This window comes from Arachis hypogaea, chromosome 15 (genome assembly GCF_003086295.3).
Source record: "Arachis hypogaea cultivar Tifrunner chromosome 15, arahy.Tifrunner.gnm2.J5K5, whole genome shotgun sequence".
In the NCBI taxonomy this organism is placed as follows: Eukaryota; Viridiplantae; Streptophyta; class Magnoliopsida; order Fabales; family Fabaceae; genus Arachis; species Arachis hypogaea.
The window spans coordinates 131,466,873-131,486,569 of NC_092050.1; the positions used below are offsets into that span (position 1 = coordinate 131,466,873).

General features: G+C 35.2%; 1 protein-coding gene and 1 non-coding gene across 41 annotated transcripts; both read left to right on the forward strand.

Annotated features, from left to right (window-relative positions):
* The first annotated feature begins 3,495 nt into the window (after positions 1 to 3,495).
* LOC140178975 (uncharacterized) lies at positions 3,496 to 8,871 on the forward strand. 40 transcript variants are annotated; one of them, XM_072216797.1, is made up of 13 exons: positions 3,496 to 4,084; positions 4,187 to 4,275; positions 4,351 to 4,381; positions 5,014 to 5,102; positions 5,234 to 5,267; positions 5,376 to 5,455; positions 5,534 to 5,665; positions 6,407 to 6,641; positions 7,250 to 7,355; positions 7,907 to 8,042; positions 8,239 to 8,308; positions 8,411 to 8,484; positions 8,669 to 8,871. In XM_072216797.1, exons 9-12 carry the CDS (start codon positions 7,348 to 7,350, stop codon positions 8,437 to 8,439), a joined length of 243 nt encoding a protein of 80 aa, XP_072072898.1. In that variant the 5' UTR covers positions 3,496 to 4,084; positions 4,187 to 4,275; positions 4,351 to 4,381; positions 5,014 to 5,102; positions 5,234 to 5,267; positions 5,376 to 5,455; positions 5,534 to 5,665; positions 6,407 to 6,641; positions 7,250 to 7,347; the 3' UTR covers positions 8,440 to 8,484; positions 8,669 to 8,871. The 40 variants fall into 40 exon arrangements, 26 of the variants coding, with proteins under 26 accessions (XP_072072898.1, XP_072072892.1, XP_072072887.1 ...); XM_072216791.1 differs by having other exon boundaries at positions 6,407 to 6,632; XM_072216786.1 differs by having other exon boundaries at positions 5,557 to 5,665.
* Positions 8,872 to 10,929: 2,058 nt separating this feature from the next.
* On the forward strand, positions 10,930 to 11,037 carry LOC112753141 (small nucleolar RNA R71). The gene has a single exon (XR_003177538.1). It is a non-coding gene; the product is annotated as a small nucleolar RNA R71 (small nucleolar RNA).
* The last annotated feature ends 8,660 nt before the right edge of the window (positions 11,038 to 19,697 follow it).

Genomic DNA, 19,697 nt, shown 5'->3' on the forward strand with positions numbered 1-19,697 from the left:
AATGTGCTTGTCATGGATAGCCTTCATTTTCTCCTTGTAACACCTGGAGTTGTCATATGCTTCTAGGCGGAGGTTCTCTAGTTCTGCTAGTTGTAGCTTTTTTTCAGCACCAGCTTTTGTAAGATTCATGTTGCACTCTCTTACAGCCCAGAAAGCCTTGTGTTCCACCTCCACGGGGAGGTGGCAAGCCTTTCCATATACCAAGCGGAAGGGGCTCATCCCAATGGGTGTCTTGTACGCTGTTCTATATGCCCAGAGTGCATCTTGTAGCCTGACACTCCAGTCCTTCCTATGAGATTTTACTATCTTCTCCAGAATACGTTTAATCTCTCTGTTAGAGACTTCTGCTTGCCCATTGGTTTGGGGATGATAAGCTGTTGCTACTTTGTGAATTATCCCATGCTTTTTCAGTAATCCTTTTAGTCTCCTATTACAAAAATGGATGCCTTGATCGCTCACGATTGCTCGTAGAGATCCAAAGCGACAGATAATATGGTTTCTAACAAAGGAAACAACAATGTTAGCATCATCAGTGCAGGTAGAAATTGCTTCCACCCATTTAGAAACATAATCTACGACTAACAGTATATAAAAGTACCCATTAGAATTTGGAAACGGACCCATGAAGTCAATGCCCCAAACGTCAAAAATTTCACAGAAAAGCATAATCTGTTGAGGCATCTCATCCCTCTTGGATATATTACCAAACCTTTGGCATGGGGAACAAGATTTACAAAATTCAGCAGCATCTTTAAAAAGAGTAGGCCACCAAAATCCACAGTCTAGAATTTTTCTAGTTGTTCTTTGGGGGCCAAAATGTCCTCCACTCTCAGATGAGTGGCAGGCCTCCAAAATGGACTGGAATTCTGATTGAGGCACACACCGTCTAATTACCTGGTCAGCACCACACCTCCATAAATATGGATCATCCCATATATAATAGTTGGACTCGCTTTTCAGCTTGTCTCTCTGGTGCTTAGTAAAATTTAGAGGAAAAGTGTGGCTAACTAGATAATTAGCTACAGGTGCATACCAAGGAACTACTTCAGATACTGCCTGTAAGCTATCAAATGGGAAATTATCATTTATAGGAGTGGAGTCATCCTTAATGTGCTCAAGGCGACTCAAGTGGTCTGCCACTAAATTCTGGTTACCACTCCTATCCTTAATTTCTAAATCAAATTCTTGCAGCAGTAGTATCCAATGTATTAGCCTTGGTTTGGACTCCTTTTTAGCTAATAGATATTTTAGAGCGGCATGGTCTGAGTACACTACTACCGTAGTACCAAGTAAATAGGCTCGAAACTTATCCAGAGCAAAAACAATAGCAAGAAGCTCTTTTTCAGTAGTAGTGTAATTAGACTGAGCAGCATCTAAAGTCTTAGATGCATAAGCAATTACAAAAGGGTTCTTACCTTTGCGCTGAGCCAGCACTGCTCCTACTACATGGTTGGAAGCATCACACATAATTTCAAATGGCTGGCTCCAGTCTGGTCCTCTCACAATTGGAGCTTGAGTCAGGACGGTCTTCAGCTTATCAAATGCCTGCATACAATCCTCACTAAACTCGAACTCAATTTCCTTCTGTAGCAATCTGGATAAAGATAATGCTACCTTACTGAAGTCTTTAATGAATCTCCTGTAAAAACCTGCGTGGCCAAGGAATGAACGGACTTCCCTCACGAAGGAGGGGTAAACTAGAAATAACATCCACCTTTGCTGGATCTACAGAAATGCCAGTATTAGACACAACATGTCATAGTACAATTCCTTGTTTGACCATAAAGTGACATTTTTCAAAATTTAATACAAGGTTTGTACTGACACATCTGTCTAACACTCTAGATAAACTATCCAAGCAAAGGCTAAATGAATCACCATATATGCTGAAATCATCCATAAAAACCTCCATACAGTTCTCAATAAGGTCAGAGAAAAGACTCATCATACATCTTTGGAAAGTAGCTGGTGCATTGCATAAGCCAAAGGGCATTCTCTTATAAGCATAAGTCCCAAAAGGACATGTAAAAGTGGTCTTTTCCTAATTTTCAGGAGCTATATGAATTTGAAAGTAGCCTGCATAACCATCTAAAAAGCAGTAATGGGATTTACCTGACAGGCGATCAAGCATTTGATCAATGAATGGCAAGGGATAATGATCCTTGCGAGTGGCTTGGTTGAGACGCCTATAGTCAATGCAAACTCTCCATGGATTCTGCACTCTAGTTGTCAGGAGCTCTCCATGCTCATTTCTTATTGTTGTGACTCCAGATTTCTTGGGCACCACTTCTACTGGGCTGACCCATTCACTGTCTGAGATGGGGTAAATGATATCTGCTTCAAGTAGTCTGGTTACTTCTTTCTTGACAACTTCTAAGATGGTGGGATTCAATCTTCTTTGAGGCTGACGGACAGGCTTTGCTCCCTCTTCTAAGAATATTCTGGGTTCACAAACTTGAGGGCTAATGCCTATTATATCCGCCAAGCTCCATCCAATTGCTTTCTTATGTTTTCTCAGCACACTGAGTAGCTGTTCTTCCTGTTGAGAAGTGAGTTCATTTGCAATGATAACTGGGAACTTCTGCTTGTCCTCAAGGTAAGCATACTTGAGGTGTGGAGGAAGGGGCTTTAATTCTAATTTATGCTCATAGCTAGGCTCTGGATCATCCGGGGCTGGTGATAATGGTAAAGTCTTCTCATTGTTTTCAGAAAGTGTCCCCACACTTGGACCTTGCTCCATGTACTTCTCTACTAATTCTTCCTGGTGAACTTCAGCTACAGTTTCATCAATAATGTCGCATTGGAAGATAGAATGATCTTCCGGAGGATGCTTCATAGCTTCATTTAAACTGAAACTCACTGTTCTGCCATCTATCTCAAAGGAGTAAGTTCCTGAGAATGCATCCAGCTTGAACTTTGAAGTCTTCAGGAATGGTCTTCCAAGAAGGATTGATGATGGTCTTCCTGAGTCATTAGGGGGCATTTCCAGGATGTAGAAATCAATAGAAAATGTGAGCCCCTTAATGCTCACTAATACATCTTCAGCAATTCCAACTACTGTAATAATGCTTTTATATGCTAACACAAAACGAGCTGCCGACCTTTTTAAGGGAGGGAGCCTCAAAGTATCATATATAGACAAAGGCATTATACTAACACATGCTCCTAAATCACACATGCAGTCCGAAAAATTTACACCTCCAATGGTACAGTTAACCATACATGGACCTAGATCACTACACTACAACATTTTTGAGCTATTGCAACATATAATATAAGTAACCCTTAAAAAGTGTTGTCTAAAATGGTCAAAAGCAACATTTAAAATTTGTTGCAAAGAAATAAAATTATTGCAACTCTTTGTTAGCCAACATACTGCAAACGTTCTCTTTGATCAATTTAAGATACATATAAAAAAGCGTTGCTTTATAAATTAAATAGGCAACATTTATAATATTTATCTATTTTACTTTCTAAGAGTGGCTTCTAAGTGTTGTCTAAAGTTTTTTCACTAGATTTTTTATGTTATTTCTTTTTTTAAATTACTCTTTTGCTCCTGAACTCAACCAAAAATAAGAAAAGAACCACAAAATACATCAAGTAATAATTGATTCTTCACATTCATGGCTACCATTACTTAGAAACAAAACTTGAACCATACCATTTCAGAATCAAAATCCTAACCTTAACTCAATTTTCCCCTTTAACGACATTGACGCACGTTCTGCATTCCTCTCTGCTCGTCGTCGTCGTGTTCATCACTGCTTAAGCTCGCGCCATGTTCTACTCTGTTTGCGCCGTATTCTTTTGCTCGCATCGCGTTCTTCTATAGTCTGATCTAATGTGTTCTTCTACCTGCGCCGTTTTGAAACTTTTGCTCTTCTCAGCAATTTTGAAATCTCTTCTCCACTCCACCGTTCTGAAACCTCTGATTTGCTCCGCCGTGGTGCCGTGCTCTGTCCATCGCAGGCAAGTCGACAACTCTTCGTCGTTCACCTCTTCCTCTCAAGCTTCTCGCCTCGGTCCTCGGGCATCTCTTCCTTGAAGGCGCCGTCATCCTTGAAGGCTTGCATAGATCTCTCAGGCATGACAAAAATTTCTTCCAGATTTTTTACATAATTAATTTGGTTGAATTGTTGAAATAACAAAACTATTCAGAGACTTTTTTCTACTTCTTCTTCTTCAGTGTTCCATGGTCCACACTTCAATCCTGCAGAATCAAGCCATTTTCTCCACTTCTTAATTTGAAGCCTTAAAAAATGAATATCCAGTGAGGTATTTTTTATTCATCATTGAATATTAATATAAGTTAATAAATAACAATTTTTATGTGTGTGTTTTGCTGTCCAGGTTAGAGTCGGGAACATTATTGAAAAGCAAGGTTAGGTTTTTCCTTTTGAGTTCATTCATTAGTTAGTTTCTTATTTAGATGTTCAATTGGTTTGCTCTGCGTTGCTCTAATTCCAGGGCTTTGAGGTATCTATGCATTGCTCAAATAGCTTAAACTCGTTGCCAATTAGTTAGTATTCCTTCATTTGAAATTGAATATTGTTTATCCAAAGTCACTCGCCTCTTTTGCCTTTGTTGTTAACCTCTTTTGACTATTGTAACCATTTTATGTATATTTGTTAGTTCTACTGCTATAATCAGAGAGTATAGGTTTTGTAAGTGCTTGTTTGGATTTGTTTGCATGCCTCTGATTGTTATTTAATGTATGAGTTATATAGAAAAAAATTTGGCTGAAAATTAGATTGCAGAGTTAAACCATTATTGTTATGCTCTACATGTTTCTTCTTTTTTTTCTTTTTTCCTTTTTTTAGACAAGGACTTAATTTGAATAAATTGTCATTTTCATTTATTTGTAAATTAAAGAAAAAGTATGATGTTATTCACATACTAGATATAGATCAATATGTGGTACAAATTGCACTACTGAAACAGCTATACTATATCTTAGGAAGCTTCTATTTTGTGAACACTTGTTGCTAAAGTATTGATATTATCCCTATGAAGTGTGAACCATACTTGGGCATGAGCTCTTTCTTTAGAGGGAGCTGAGTCTTGTAGGATGGACAATGTAAACAAGCTTCCTTAAACTGTAGGTAAAGTTGTCTTCTAATATCTACTAGCTAATCTTTCATTGAAAAAAATACAAGCAGATAAATGTGATTAGCTTGCCCAGTACAGCACTTGAATGATTAAGTTTTTGTTGGATGAACTCATGCCCTGCCAGGATGAACTCATCACAAATCTTAATGGAAATGAAGGCATGCATATATTACTCTCTCTGTTGTTTTTGTTGTTTGGTTGATGTTAATAGTCTATAATTTAGTACTAACTGGAATTTTTCACCACTTATTGTATTACTGATTCAGATGATATTGGATCAAGGGGATTAGAATGCTGGCGGCTACTGAGATGCCAAATCATGGAAAACAAGCTTGTGTAATTCCTGGTAATGATCTTATTTATGTTAGATTTTTGTTTTACATTTGTAATCATATTGAATCGGTACTTAACTAGGGGTGACCAGCTCAACTTGACTAAAATTTACAGGTTTGCCAGATTTTGCTGAATTTACAGCTTTATTGGAAGCGTTTTTGATCCTGACACTAGAGGCCATGTTCATAAGGTGTAGGAAATGGATCCTATAAATTTTGAAACTGTAAGTTGATACAATTTATATTATGATTGTAATCATTCATGAGCTCTTCATGAACCACCAAGGCCCTCAAATGTCATCAGTGTTTGGTAAAGCTATGGTAACATTTGTGAGAGTTGTGAACTAATTTAATCTTCCAAGTGTATTTGTTGGACAACTTATAACTACATCCCCAACTATATCTATCTTTCTGATGAATTAAAGCAGTTAGTGCAATTTGACTTTCAATGAGGTTTTAAATGCAGTTGTCAGCATAATGATCATTGCTATTTGATATTCAAACTTGATTATGCTGTTTTATACCTCATAACTTGTTCATATATGTCTATAATGATATGCAAAATGGATAAGAGTATAAGTTAGCTACCATTTTCAAGGTCAAAATACCAAAACAAGTTTTTCTTTTCAGAACTGCCTGCAATCTTTGTCAAAGAAGATCTGGTGATTATTTTTATGTTCAATGAGCCAGTGGAAACCCTTATTAAGTTTAGTGAACAAGTTAGATAACTAATTGTTTTTCAACTAATAAAATTGGTTTTCAAGATTTTTCAACAAGAAAAATAAGAATGCTATATATTCATCAACTATTGAAATATATCTCATAAGAATTATAACTAGCACTATATTTCAACAAGAAAAATAAGAATGCTATATATTCATGAAAAGTGATAATTTTGTTTGACTATATTTCAACTATAATTTATACAATGATAAATCACGATGCTAATGATAAAATTGTGGCAGGCTATTTGTCATAATTGGTCAGATGAGAAGTGCATAACAGTGCTGAAAAACTGTTATAAAGCACTCGAAGAGAATGGAAAAGTGATTATCTTTGAGATGATCATGCCTGAAGAACCAGATTCAAGCAATGCCTCTAAGCTTGTCTCTATTGTTGACAATTCTATGTTCCTTCATGCTGGAGGCAAGGATAGAATAGAGAAAGAATTTGGGAAGCTAAGCAAAGACGGTTTGAAATGTTCTTTCCTTCTTAATATTGCAATCTTCATCAGCTTAATTAGATTTTACTCTACTGTTTTGATCTGTTGCTTGCTGCGTTGCTGGATTGTGATTCAACAAGTAATTTAAGTATAGCTTTCAACAAGTAATTAGACTTTTTTATATGTAGTTGAAGCTTCTGGTATAGAATCATATCACAAACACTGATTGTGATATAAACACAAGCATGCACACTGCATTATGTGCTGAACTAGGAAGATGATTGTAGCAGGGATTGGTTATGAATTTATCAGACAATTAGACATGATCACATCACATGAATATTATTTCCAAGAATCTAGCATTTGAATGCCATATATCTGGTTCCCTTTAACCTTTCAGTTGAATTATAAGTTCACCTCCACAAGCTCCATTTCATATTCACTGTATAATCCAATATACAAACACCAAATGTGTAGTGTACTAATAGGAGCTTCAGAAGAGACTCTAATGCTTGTTGAACCTATGGCTAGTGGTTGTGCCTGCTCATACGAATTTGGTCTTTATGTGATGTGCTACTGCTTGTTTTAAATAATATTATGTAGATGAATGTTATTTAAAAGTAGTTTGCCTCCTTGGCTTGCACAGCACAACTGATCCTACTACTGGATTCATATCCAAAGAGTTGCCAAGTGAATAGTGGCTATTTTATGTGCTGCTCCAAGGAAGCCTTTAGATCCTAAAGTATGAGCTGGTAATTCCCTTTGCTTTCTTCAATTTACACTTGGAAATAGAATTGGATTTGTTTGAGTTTCAGTTACCCGATTCCAACAAATTAAATTAAGCTAATAGGAAATGACTGAAACAAAAAGAAGGGTTACTCACTATTAAAAGATTAATTAAGGGATGAAAAACTATCTCGCATTGAATTAAAAATATTAACTCGAATACAGAAAGGAAGGGATTGAAGTCCTTAGTGATAATAAACTGTCTTGAATTAGTACAAGTATACTGAATTTTGTATAATTAGTTTATATATGTAGTGTTTTTAATGTCTGAAGTGATTATAAAATATAAATACACCCATCACATACGAAATAATCACTAGTTTTAAGCATATAGCAAACCCTACTAATAAATACACCCATCAATTCAACTCATCACACTTGATTGATGGCAGCATTGCATAGTGCCATGTTTAAAAATAAGGTTGGACAAATACCCTTTTTCTAATTTTTATTTTATGAGCTTGCTTTTTGTGCTAACTGCATTTTTTTATTATTTTTACTTTTTTTCCCCTTGTAGTGTGGAGTCTGGTGACATTGATCTAAGGCTAAGGCTATTAATCCTTATTCTGCTTTTAGATGGTGAGATACTGAAGTTTGTCTTGCAAAGTCTAAGGCTATTAATCCTTATTTTGCTTCTAGATGGCACTCCACAGGTAAATTCATGCTTTCCTTCTATTCTATAGTTCTATGGTTCTTTATATGGGTTTAGTTTTCTTCTGGTCTTTTATCTTTGAAAATCTTTAATCTTGGTTCCTGAAAAATTTTCTCTTTTATACATGAATTTTTATACCAAGCCCGGCTACTTGTAACTTATAGTTACTGAAATAAAGCTATATATGTGCAATTCAGGCTGCTCTTGTCAAAGATCCAGGTATTTCTGTCAACCATGTGATTTGGAGTCCAGATGGTGCTTTATTCAGTAAGTTGAAAGTTTTTAAATTATTCGTTTATGATATTCTCTAATGTATACTTTCTGAAGTCAACGCAACCAATCATTGATATGACTTTGTTCAACAAACAGGAGTTGCTTACTCAAGGCACATTGTTTAGATATACTCTTATCATGGTGGCGATGAAGTACGACAGCACCTGGAGGTAGACACAAACATTTGCATGCATACACATTGGATAATTCTATCTTTTTACATTAGATTTTACTTATAACCATTTGCAATGCTTACAAAATTTATTTATTGCTTGTCATAAATAAATAAATTTTTATTATAATTTTTCAGTTTTAATGATAAGTTGCTTATTTTTTGTTGTGTATTATTTGCAGATTTAGCATATGGGACAAGTCAAGCATGGATATAAAATATGCAAGTAAATTGATATTTTTTTGATAAATATTAATTACTATTTTGTTATGACAATTATTGTTAGACAAAAATTTTATTATTTTATTGAGAATTATTGATGAACATGTATTTGAAATACTAATTAAACCTTTTAATATCTATTTTAATTAGAATTTTATTATTAGTTATTTTGTCTCTTTTATAAATTTTTTCTATTGTGCACAAATTTATTAAATAAAATAATTACACATGTATGAATAAAAAATTTTATTGTAAATTTTATTTGTGTATTTTTATTACAAAAGTAACTTTTATTTTTATCAAAAAGGCAACTTTTCTATTAGTTGCATATTTTGAATATTAGACAACACTTGTATGGTTGCATATCCAAAAGAAAAAAACAACACTTGTATAGGTTGCATATCCAAAAGAAAAGGCAACACTTGTATAGGTTGCATATCCAAAAGAAAAGGCAATGCTTTAAAAGGTTGCATATTCATAACTAATAGGCAACACTTCAAAGTATTGCGAATTCAAACTTATAAGCAACACGTAAATGGGTTGCATTTTATTGCAAATAGGCAACATTTTTTACTAGTGGCCAAAATATAAGAGAAAAGACAACACTGAAAAAGTGTTGTCTCAAACACACCTTTGAAGTGTTGTTGTTTTTCAACCAAAGGCAACACTTACCAAGTGTTGCTCTCAAAAGCGTTGCTTTTGAAACAAAAAAGTGTTGCCTTTATCTAAGGCAACGGCTGCATATGCAACGCCGCCCAGAAACGTTGCCTTAGGTCCAAAAGTGTTGCAACAGATCAAAAGCAACCTTTTGTCAGCCTTTAGGCAACACTTTTTAAATGTTGCCTCAACCTGAAAATGTTGTAGTGCTACATTTTTCAGGTATATTTCCCATTAAAGCAGATATAGAACTACCTAAAGGAATAGTTTCTAATTCATTAATTTTATCTTTATGTATGCACAAATCCTTTAGAAACTTTGCGTATTTAGGTACCTGTTGAATAACATCAAAAAGGGGAATAATTACCTCGACCTTTTTGAATATTTCTACCATTTTGGGATCAAGTTCCATCTGCTTTCTGGGCTTCCTTGCAAGTTGTGGAAAGGGAATAGCATTGGCACTCCTTGTAGCTTCAACATCCTTTGGTGTTTCATTCTGTGGTTGAACTGCTTCTTCTTCAACTATGTCTTGTATGTCCTCTTCCTCTTCAGCATCTTCCACTTCTACCACATCCTCTGTTGGCACGTGTACTGGTGGGCTTGGCTCTTCATGGTTTCTTTCCTGCAGTGTGGTTCCAGACCTTAGAGTGATGGCATTGATGCCACCTTTGGGATTAGGCAGTGGTTGAGAAGGAATTCCACTGGAGCTTGAAGGTTGATGTGTGGAATTAAGTGATGAATCCATTCGGGAGACGAGAGCTTGTAAAGTGACTGTCAAGCCATTCAGACTAGAGTTCAGCTGAGCCTGCATGTCTTGTTGTCCTTGCACAAGAGAACGGAGCATCTCGTCATTTGATGAGGAATTAGAATAAGTGATCTGAGGAACTTGTTGTTGGTTGTGCTGGGTTCCTTGTGACTGTCTTAGGTGAGGTGCTCTATAAGGTTGATTCTGATTCTGCTGTCTGTTGTTATTGTTGTTATTTCACCTCTGGTTTCCATTATTGTCTCTGCCTTCTCTGTTAAAGTTATCCCTCCAGCCATGGTTAGAATTATCTTTCCATCCTTGATTAGAGTTGTCCTGCCATACATGGTTATAGTTGCCTCCTTGTTGATTGTATCCTTGATTCGGGCGGTCATAGAAGTTGTGAGTGGCTGCCACGGTGTTGTCTTCTTGGAGCTGCAGACATTCATCAGTATAATGACTATAATCAGCACAGATCCCGCATACTCTTTGTAGAACTAACTGTTGGCTTTGTTGTGGTGAAGGATGAGCTTGTTGTGCCTGTTGTTGATTTAACTGCATCTGCTTCAGTAGGTTGGTCATTTCACATATACTCTGGGTGAGAGCAGTAGTCTATTTGCTAGAGGAAATCTCTGCAACAGCTTTGGGATGGTTGCACCTCTGTCTGTGATTCCTAGTGGACTCAGCTAAGTCACTGATCAGTTGCCATGCTTCATCTGCGGTTTTATACTTTTTCAGAGAACCATTACTGGCACCTTCCAATGTAGTCTTATCCTGGGGGTTCATGCCTTGAGTGAAGTAGCTGATCAATACTAGTTTACCAATCATGTGATGGGGACATGCGTCCAGGAGATTGTTGAAGCGCTCCCAATATTCATAGAGAGTCTCTGAGTCACCTTGAACAATGCAGGAGATCTCTTTTCTCAGTCTATCTGTGACTTCAGCTGGGAAATATTTTTCCAAAAATTCTCTCCTGAGTGTATCCCAGTTGGTAACAGTTGCTTCAGGTTGGGAGTAGTACCACTCCCTTGCCTTTTCCTCAAGAGAAAATGGGAAAGTAGTTAACAGAATAGAAGTTTCATCTGCACAATGACGCCTAACAGTATAACAGGCTATCTGGAAATCTCTAAGGTGCTTGATAGGCTCTTGAGCAGGTAAGCCATGAAACTTGGGTATCAAGTTGATCAGTGCGGTTTTTAGTTCAAAATCTACAGCTGCGGTCGGGTGATGCACTTGATACGGCTGCAGTGTAAAATCTGGGGCTCCAGCTTCCTGGAGGGTAATTCTCCTAGGTGCTGCCATGGTATCTACACGTGAATCAACTGAATCAGTAGTAAAGGAGCTTGTTTCGCTCTCAGATGGTGGTTCAGATTCGCCCTCAGATGAGACTGGTGAACTGATAATAATCACTTCACTACCCTCGGAGGCTAACCGACGTCGAGTTCGTCTAATATGTGAAAGAGTTCTTTCAATTTCAGGATCAAATGGGACTAAACTCGGATCAGTCAATGAACGCGTCATTCAATGAGAAAAACAAATAGCTCATGGTAACAGAAGTAAAAATAAAATATGCAAATAAAAATAAAATATATGCACTAATTAATAATTTAGCACACTATTGCAACTCCCCGGTAACGGCGCAAAAAATTGATGCATGGCAGAAATTAACCAATTTAGAGATTTCAATTAAGAGGACAGCGTTGCACGTATAGCTCTTAACCGGATCTACCTCACCAATTTAAAAAGGGTTGCCACAAATTTTAGAAAAAAAATACTGGGAGTATGAGTCCCAGGTCATCTCCCAACGAGTTGCAGGAAAGAGTGCTATTTTATTAACTAGGGGCTTTCAGAAAAAATAAGTTTTGATAACGAGTAATTAAAATGATTAAAAATTAAAGCAATAAAAATAAACTAAGAATAATTATTGATACTCTGAATAAAAGGCCTTGACTGGGGGAATAATTAAATGGAATTTCTATCCTTGTTGGGATCTTCTCAAGTGAGTGTAAAAAGGGTGTTGTTCTCACTCGGTTATCCCTTACTAAATAAGGAAAAGTATGGTGATTAAACTAACTCTTACCCTCAAATCCTAGTCCTCTCCCTTGGGGAGGTCTAATGCTAGTAGGTATGGAATTAGCTAACAATATCCAATTCAACCAAGCACTTGAGCATTCCAACTCAAGTATCTCCTCTTAATCAACCCCCATGTCAAGTAGAAATTTTACTCCATTGACATGAAATTCATAAAAATATGAGAAGACATAATTAAATAAAATAAAATAGAGAATTAAAATTAATTAAAATTAATACGTTCGCGTCATTCAGCGATTTTCCTTGTTACGCGTTCGCGTCATTCGTGCATACTCCAATCCACGCGTTTGCGTCAGGCACGCGTTCGCGTCGCTGTGAATTCTCCATTTCGCGCGTTCGCGTGGGCCGTGCGCTCGCGTCATTGCTCGCTGGTCATCTCCTTAGTTTCTTGTGTTCCTTCCATTTTTGCAAGCCTCCTCTCCAATTTCCAAGTCATTCATGCCCTATGAAGCCTGAAACACTTAACATACGGATCACGACATCGAATGGGATAAAGAAGAATTAAAATACATAATTAAAAGTCTCTAGGAGGTAAGTTTTCAACCATGGAGTGATTTTAGGAAGGAATTGTAAATACATGCTAATCATATGAATAAGTAGGTAAAGATTTGATAAAACCACACAATTAAATACAATATAAATCATAAAATAATGGTTTATCAGAATCCAACAGTATTGAGGTAGGTGGAAAGCAAGACGCGGTGGCTACCATGGAGGAAGAAGATGTACATAATGAGAGGGCTGCTGCTGGTCCCAATAATGGAAAGAAGGATTTAGTTAGTTATGTGGAGGATTCTCTTCGTTATTGTTTTTCTTTGTTGTTGTGCTTCAACAGATTTGCCATGACTTTTCATCTATGAATTATTTTAGGGTGTGTTCTTAATCTATATATGGATAACCAATAATTGAAAACATGTTTACTTTCAAGGTTTGTTCAGAGTGAAGGGTTGGGGAGTGAAGGGTTGGGGACTTGGAATGAGATAGGGTTAAAATTAGTTGGAGTTGAAATTTTCGGATGGTGTTAAGTTAAGATTAATAGGGATAGTTTGAAAATTTTAAATAATTTTTTAAGATTTGAATATTTTTTTTTGTTAATTAAAAATTATTTTTTATAAGTATAACATTAATTTCATTTTAGTTTTTGAATAAATTTATCAGCAACCGATTCTTTTAGGGTGAGAAATAGTTATTTTTTCAAAATAAACTTGGTCAATAATTACAATTTTACAAAGTAGGCTTTGTTTTGGTGGAAAAATAAAAAATTGAAACTTAGGGGACTATCTTAGAATATTCTATTTATTTATGTGGATGTTATTCGTTCTTTATGCCATTTTTATAATTTACATTAATGATCCACGAGAATAATGAATTAAAATTTGAAAACTCTTAAATGCCCAAATTGATTCCAAGTCTTGGAAATTATTTGACTCTCAATTTATGGGTCAGCTTTCTTTTGAGTTCACTAATAATTACATAATCTTTATGCTATGAAAAAAATAAACCAATTAAAATGTTACATTACGAATTTTACAGAGTAAATCCCCAAAATGGTCTTTCAGATTGGGTTCGTGTACCAATATTGCCCCTTAGTTTCTAAATGCTCTAAATGCACCCTTCAATTTGAGCTCCCTGTGAAATCCTTGTCCTTCCACTCAATTCCGGCATGACTCAGCAGCTGGAGCGCTGAGCTGGCAGTTCCACCACCTCCACGTAGGCTTCATCACCCTCCACCATCACCATCGTTCCTCCTCTTCTCCCAACGGAGCCATTACCCTTCTCTCTTCTTCCAATCCTCCTTTCCCTTTCTCCCTTCCTCAAGCATTGTAGCCCTTTCCATTGGCCTAAGGCTAAACCACCACCACAAGCCACCATAGCCTCCACCATCTGTGACCACTGCGTCCAACCTCCTCCCTCTATCCTCTCCTTTTCCGTCAGGTCCAGAGACGTCGAGCTTTCTTCTTGGCGAACCACCTCCGCCGGTCCCGAGCTTACTGTCACCGCCAATCTGCCATTTTCATCACCCTCTTCCACGCACCGAACCCTAGCCCTATTGCAGCTTCCAACATCTCCATCGCCACCACCATCACCTCCGGCCTTTACCCAGCGCCGCCACATCTTCCTCCCCCATTTCCTCTTCTCAGCTAAAGAGCCGGGTACCTTCATCTTTGTTCCTCATCACCGAACTACTGCTACCGCAATAGCCGCTGCAACCACTACTCTGCCGGTGTCCTCCCCCGTCTGCTTCTCCTTGTCATTTCCATCACCCACGATGACTAACCCTCCTCTCCTTCCTCACATTTCGGTTTGCCTTCTTTCCCTGTCTGACCACCCCAACTTCCCCTATTAGTTTAGGTTTATTTAGAATTTAATTTTAATTTTTACCAGTTTTAGGCTTAGTTTAGTTTAATTATCTGTTTTAATTGATTTTAGGTGGTTATGATAGGTTAATTTAGTTTGTTAGATTCTGATTTTTGCTGAAAGTGTATGGAAATATTCTCCAAGCTTGAGGAAGAAGAGAAAAGAAGAGAGGAAGAAGAAAAGAGAAAGGGTTACGGCGGTGGTTCTGAGGTAGTGATCTGAAGGCTGGTGAACTGGGAGAAGGAAAGGGCTATAATGCTTGAGGAAGGGAGAAAGGGAAAGGAGGATTGGAAGAAGAGAGAAGGGTAGTGGCTCCGTTGGGAGAAGAGGAGGAACGATGGTGATGGTGGAGGGTGGTGAAGCCTACGTGGAGGTGGTGGAACCGCTAGCTCAGCGCTCCGGCTGCTGAGTTATGCCGGAATTGTGGGGAAGGACCAGGATTTCGCATGGAGCTCAAATTGGAGGGTGCATTTAGAGCATTTAGAAACTGAGGGGCAACATTGGTGCACGGGCCTAATCTGGAGGACTATTTTGGGGATTTACTCGAATTTTACAAGTTGCTACACAGTGAAGTCTTAAGGGTAGTTTGATCTAATCCCCAGTTATTCCTATTTCTCATTTTTCTTTTCTTGTTCTTTTTTTATTGTACCCAAAAACAAACAAAAACCTCTCAGATTCATCACTGCAATTGCATGTCGATATTTCAATTTGTGCACTCTCCGCCTGAGGTAAGAGAAGGAGAAGAGAGGATGATGTTGAGAAATGAGGCGACGGTGACAAAGCAAAAAAAAATGTTCTCGGGTAAGAATGAGTGTTGGAGGACGAAGAAAATGGCGGAGCAAATGCAGAGCTTAGTATCGAACAATGGAGGCCATCCGGCCATGGCCTCCCAAAAAAAAAAAAGCTAATAATATAATTATAAAAGAATAAACGTAACTCAATTAGTTTTAAATCTCATACTTATTGTATACTAGACTACTTGTGGCAGTGGCGAAGCTTAAGTTAGGCAATGGGACATAACTTAAGCTTAACTTAAAACATCTAAGTTCAATCTCATTTCTTGCTCTTATTTTTATTGAATAATAATTTTTAATTAAAAATATATTAGACTTGGGCTAAAGTAGGTGAATTAACCATAAATATTATCTGAAATAGTGAAGGGTGCTTGATAATATTCCATTCCTTGAAAGCCAGTGAATACTAGAGCCAGTGAAACGGTAGCTACTAAAGCGTAAAGTGCTCGTTTTTCCTTCCCCGCGAGTATAGCATGATGAGCCCAAGTTACGGTTGCTCCGGATGAAAGGAGAATAAGGCGTCCGCCCTGTACTCTGCTTCAGCACTAAAACGAGCAACCAAACTCCGTTTTTGACTTTCAAAAGAAGTGACGAGATTTCAACCCACCAACTGAACCCTTTGCGGTAGCTGGTGTCGGCTAGCAAGTTTTGGATAGGTATGGCGTAGAGAATGAGGAGGGGCCGAGGATAAGTTATTTCGTAGATAGTGAGTAGATGAATTGACGGATTCCAGCGAGGAGCGACTCATTGGAGCTATTGGCTTCATAACACATCAAAATCAAAAAATAAAATCAAATCAAATAAAAAAAAGTCATCTAACAAAAAAAATAAAATTAAAAAAGATCATCTAACAAAAAAAAAAAGATAAGAATCATCATTCAATAATAAAAATTTAGGTATTTTTTATTTATTTAATTTAATATTATTTTATATTTTACTGTTTATTTAATTTAATTTTTTATATTATGAAAAGATATTAAAATATTCAATAAATATTATAACTTTTAATATTTATCTTTTTAACTTTTTCTATATATATTTACAGGATATATATTCAAATTTTTATACAAACATAATGATAAAAAATTAAAGAATTGATGCATTTTTTAAGAGGAAGGCTAATTTTCAAGAAGGAAAAAATATAATTTCTACAATATCAACATCTGTAGATAGTTCTTCTACTTCAATGAATCACGAAAAAAGTGAGATACAACCTTCAAAGGTTCACAGAGTTGCATCTGATGAATTTGACCTTAATTCTTTGAAACGAGACCCTAAAAAACGGCTTTAAATTTGGCAATATCACCCAACCAAAGAGATGAGGTTAGATGAACTTATCTTAAATGGAGTCCATATCAAAAGCATCTTGACAATTATCTTCTATCTAGTACAAAGCATTCAAGACAATTTCAATATGTTTGGTTTGATATTTTTTCTTCATGATTAGAATATTCACCTTCTGAAGGTGTTGCATATTGTTTATTTTGTTATTTGGTTAGCAAAAAATCTAATAGACGTAATGGGCCAGATGTTTTTATTAGTAAAGGATTTAGAAGTTGGAAAAAAGGTTAATGATGAAAAGAATTGTGATTTTCTTAAACATAATGGAGATCCTTGCTCACTGCACAATAATGTAGTTGGAGCATGTCTAGATTTATTGAATCAGGTAAGTCACATCCAAAATGTAATTGAGGATTATACTTCTGAAGAAATTCAAAAGAATAGATTGCGTCTAAAATCCTCCATTAATGCAACTCGTTAGCTTATAGTTCAAGCTTGTACTTTCAGAGGCCATGATGAGACTCCAGAATAAAAAAATCGAGGTAATTTTCTTGAAATGATAAAACTCATAGCATCTTATAATGAAGTTTCAAAAACTGTGTTAGAAAATGCTCCATATAATACTAAATATACTGCACATCAAATTCAAGAAAAATCTTGTATGTTCTCTCAAAAAAGGTGAGAAAGCATATTTGTGAGAAAATTTGAGATTTTAAGTGTTGTATTGTAGTAGATGAAGCTCGTGATAAATCCAAAAGAGAACAAATGGCACTTATTTTTAGATTTGTTGATATACATGGTTTTATTCAAGAGTGTTTTCTTGATCTTGTACATGTTAAAGATACTACGTCATTAACTCTGAAACAAGAATTGTGTGACATTCTTTCTCGATATGGTCTTGATGTCTCTAATATTCGTGGTCAAGGATATGATGGTACCAGCACTATGAGAGGGGAATGGAATGGGTTAAAAGAATTATTCTTAAAAGATTGCCCTTATGCTTACTATATCCACTGTTTTGCTCATCAATTACAACTTACATTAGTTGCTGCGTCTAGAGAAGTTATTTCTATGCATCAATTTTTTTTTTAAATTGACTTTCATCGTCAATATCATTTGTTCTTCTAATAAGTGACATGATGAGTTACATGCTGCCAAGACAGATGAAATTGCCTATTTATTAGAGATTGATAAACTTAAAACTGGTAAAAGGGCAAATCAAATTGGTACTTTGAAACGAGCAGGTGATACTCGATGGAATTCTTATTTTTCTTCTGTTTGTAGTTTGATAATATGTATGTTGTAATATTGACTGTTTTACAAAAGATTATTGTTGATCGATCAACTTATTCTCAACGTGGTGATGCAGATAGTGCTTACAATATCCTGACATCATTTGAGTTTGTATTAATCTTGCATTTGATGAAAGATATTATGGGAATAACTAATGTTCTTTGTCAAGTTTTACAAAAGTAGTCTCAAGACATAGTTAATGTTGTGCAGCTAGTTCATTCTACAAAAACACTTATCCAAAGTATGAGAGATGACAGATGGGAGGAATTATTAAAAAAAGTGAAATCATTTTGTGAGTGACATGATATTCTAATTTCTTATTTAACTTTTCTTATGTAGCAAGGCAAGGACGCTCGCGTCACCAAAAAGATCATATTACAGTTGAGCATTATTTTAGAGTGCAGATATTTTTAGTCACAAGTGATAAGCAATTACAAGAGTTAAATAGTATATTTAATGATCAAGCAATGGATCTATTAAGTCTGAGCTCTACTCTCATGCCTAAGAATGCTTACAAAAATTTTGACATTGTTAAGATTTCTACTCTTGTTGATAGCTACTATCCCGAAGTCTTTATTGAACAAGAGAAGATTAATTTGCCTTTTCAACTTCAACATTTTATTCTTGATGCTCGTCATCATCCAGAAATGAAGAATTTGTCAACTATACATGAACTATATAGATGTTTAGCAAAAGCAAAAAAGTCAAAAGTGTATTACTTGATTGATATATTGATTTGTCTGATATTAACTCTTTCAGTTTCTACAGCTACTATAGAGCGATCATTTTCAGCAATGAAAATAATGAAGATAAGGTTAAGAAACAAGATAGAGGACGACTTTCTCGCAGATAGTTTGATTATTTACATTGAAAAAGAAATTGTTGAAAAGTTTAATTCTGATTCAATTGTTGAAAATTTCAAGTCACTCAAAACTGAAGAGTACCATTATAAACTACTTTATATTTTTTATCTATAGAATTATTTATTTATTATCTTATTAGTAACAAACTTAAAAAATAATTATATTTATAAATTTTATTTATTTTGATATAAATATTATTATTAAATTTTTATGTTAAATTTTTCACCCCTCAAAATTTTGTTCCAACCTCCTCCACTGTTTATGGGATCAATTCCTATTTTCAATATTTGTTCAATCTTTTTAATTTTAAACATTAACATCTTGAACTTAAATTTTATTAGACTTTCATAATTAAAGATTTTATTGGTTTATTTATACAAATTAAAATCTAATTCTCATTGTCATTTATTATTCTTACTATCAACAAGATTTTATAATTTTAATGTTGAAATTAGTTGTAATAAAATTAATATTTTTATCTATATATAGTTATTTATTTTACAATAATATCTTAGACTTAGACTTTAATAAATTTTTACAAATTAAAAATTTTATTGACTTATTTATATAAATTAAAACCTCATTGTTATTATTATTTATTATTTTCATTATCAACTAAATTTTACGATTTTAATGTTGAAATTAGTTGTAGTAAAATTAATTTCTTTTAATTATATAATTATTTGTTTTATAATTTTAATTTTAAAATTTTTAAAATATTTTATAATATTTGTCTATATAATTATTTATTTATTGTCATATGAGTAATAAACTTAAAAATAATTATATTTATAAATTTTATTTTAATACAAATATTATTATATGATTTTTATGTTAAAAGTTTTTTCCATAAAAAAAATCTCTTCAAGTTTCGCTCTAGCCGCAAGTTAGATGGCGTTGACAAATTATT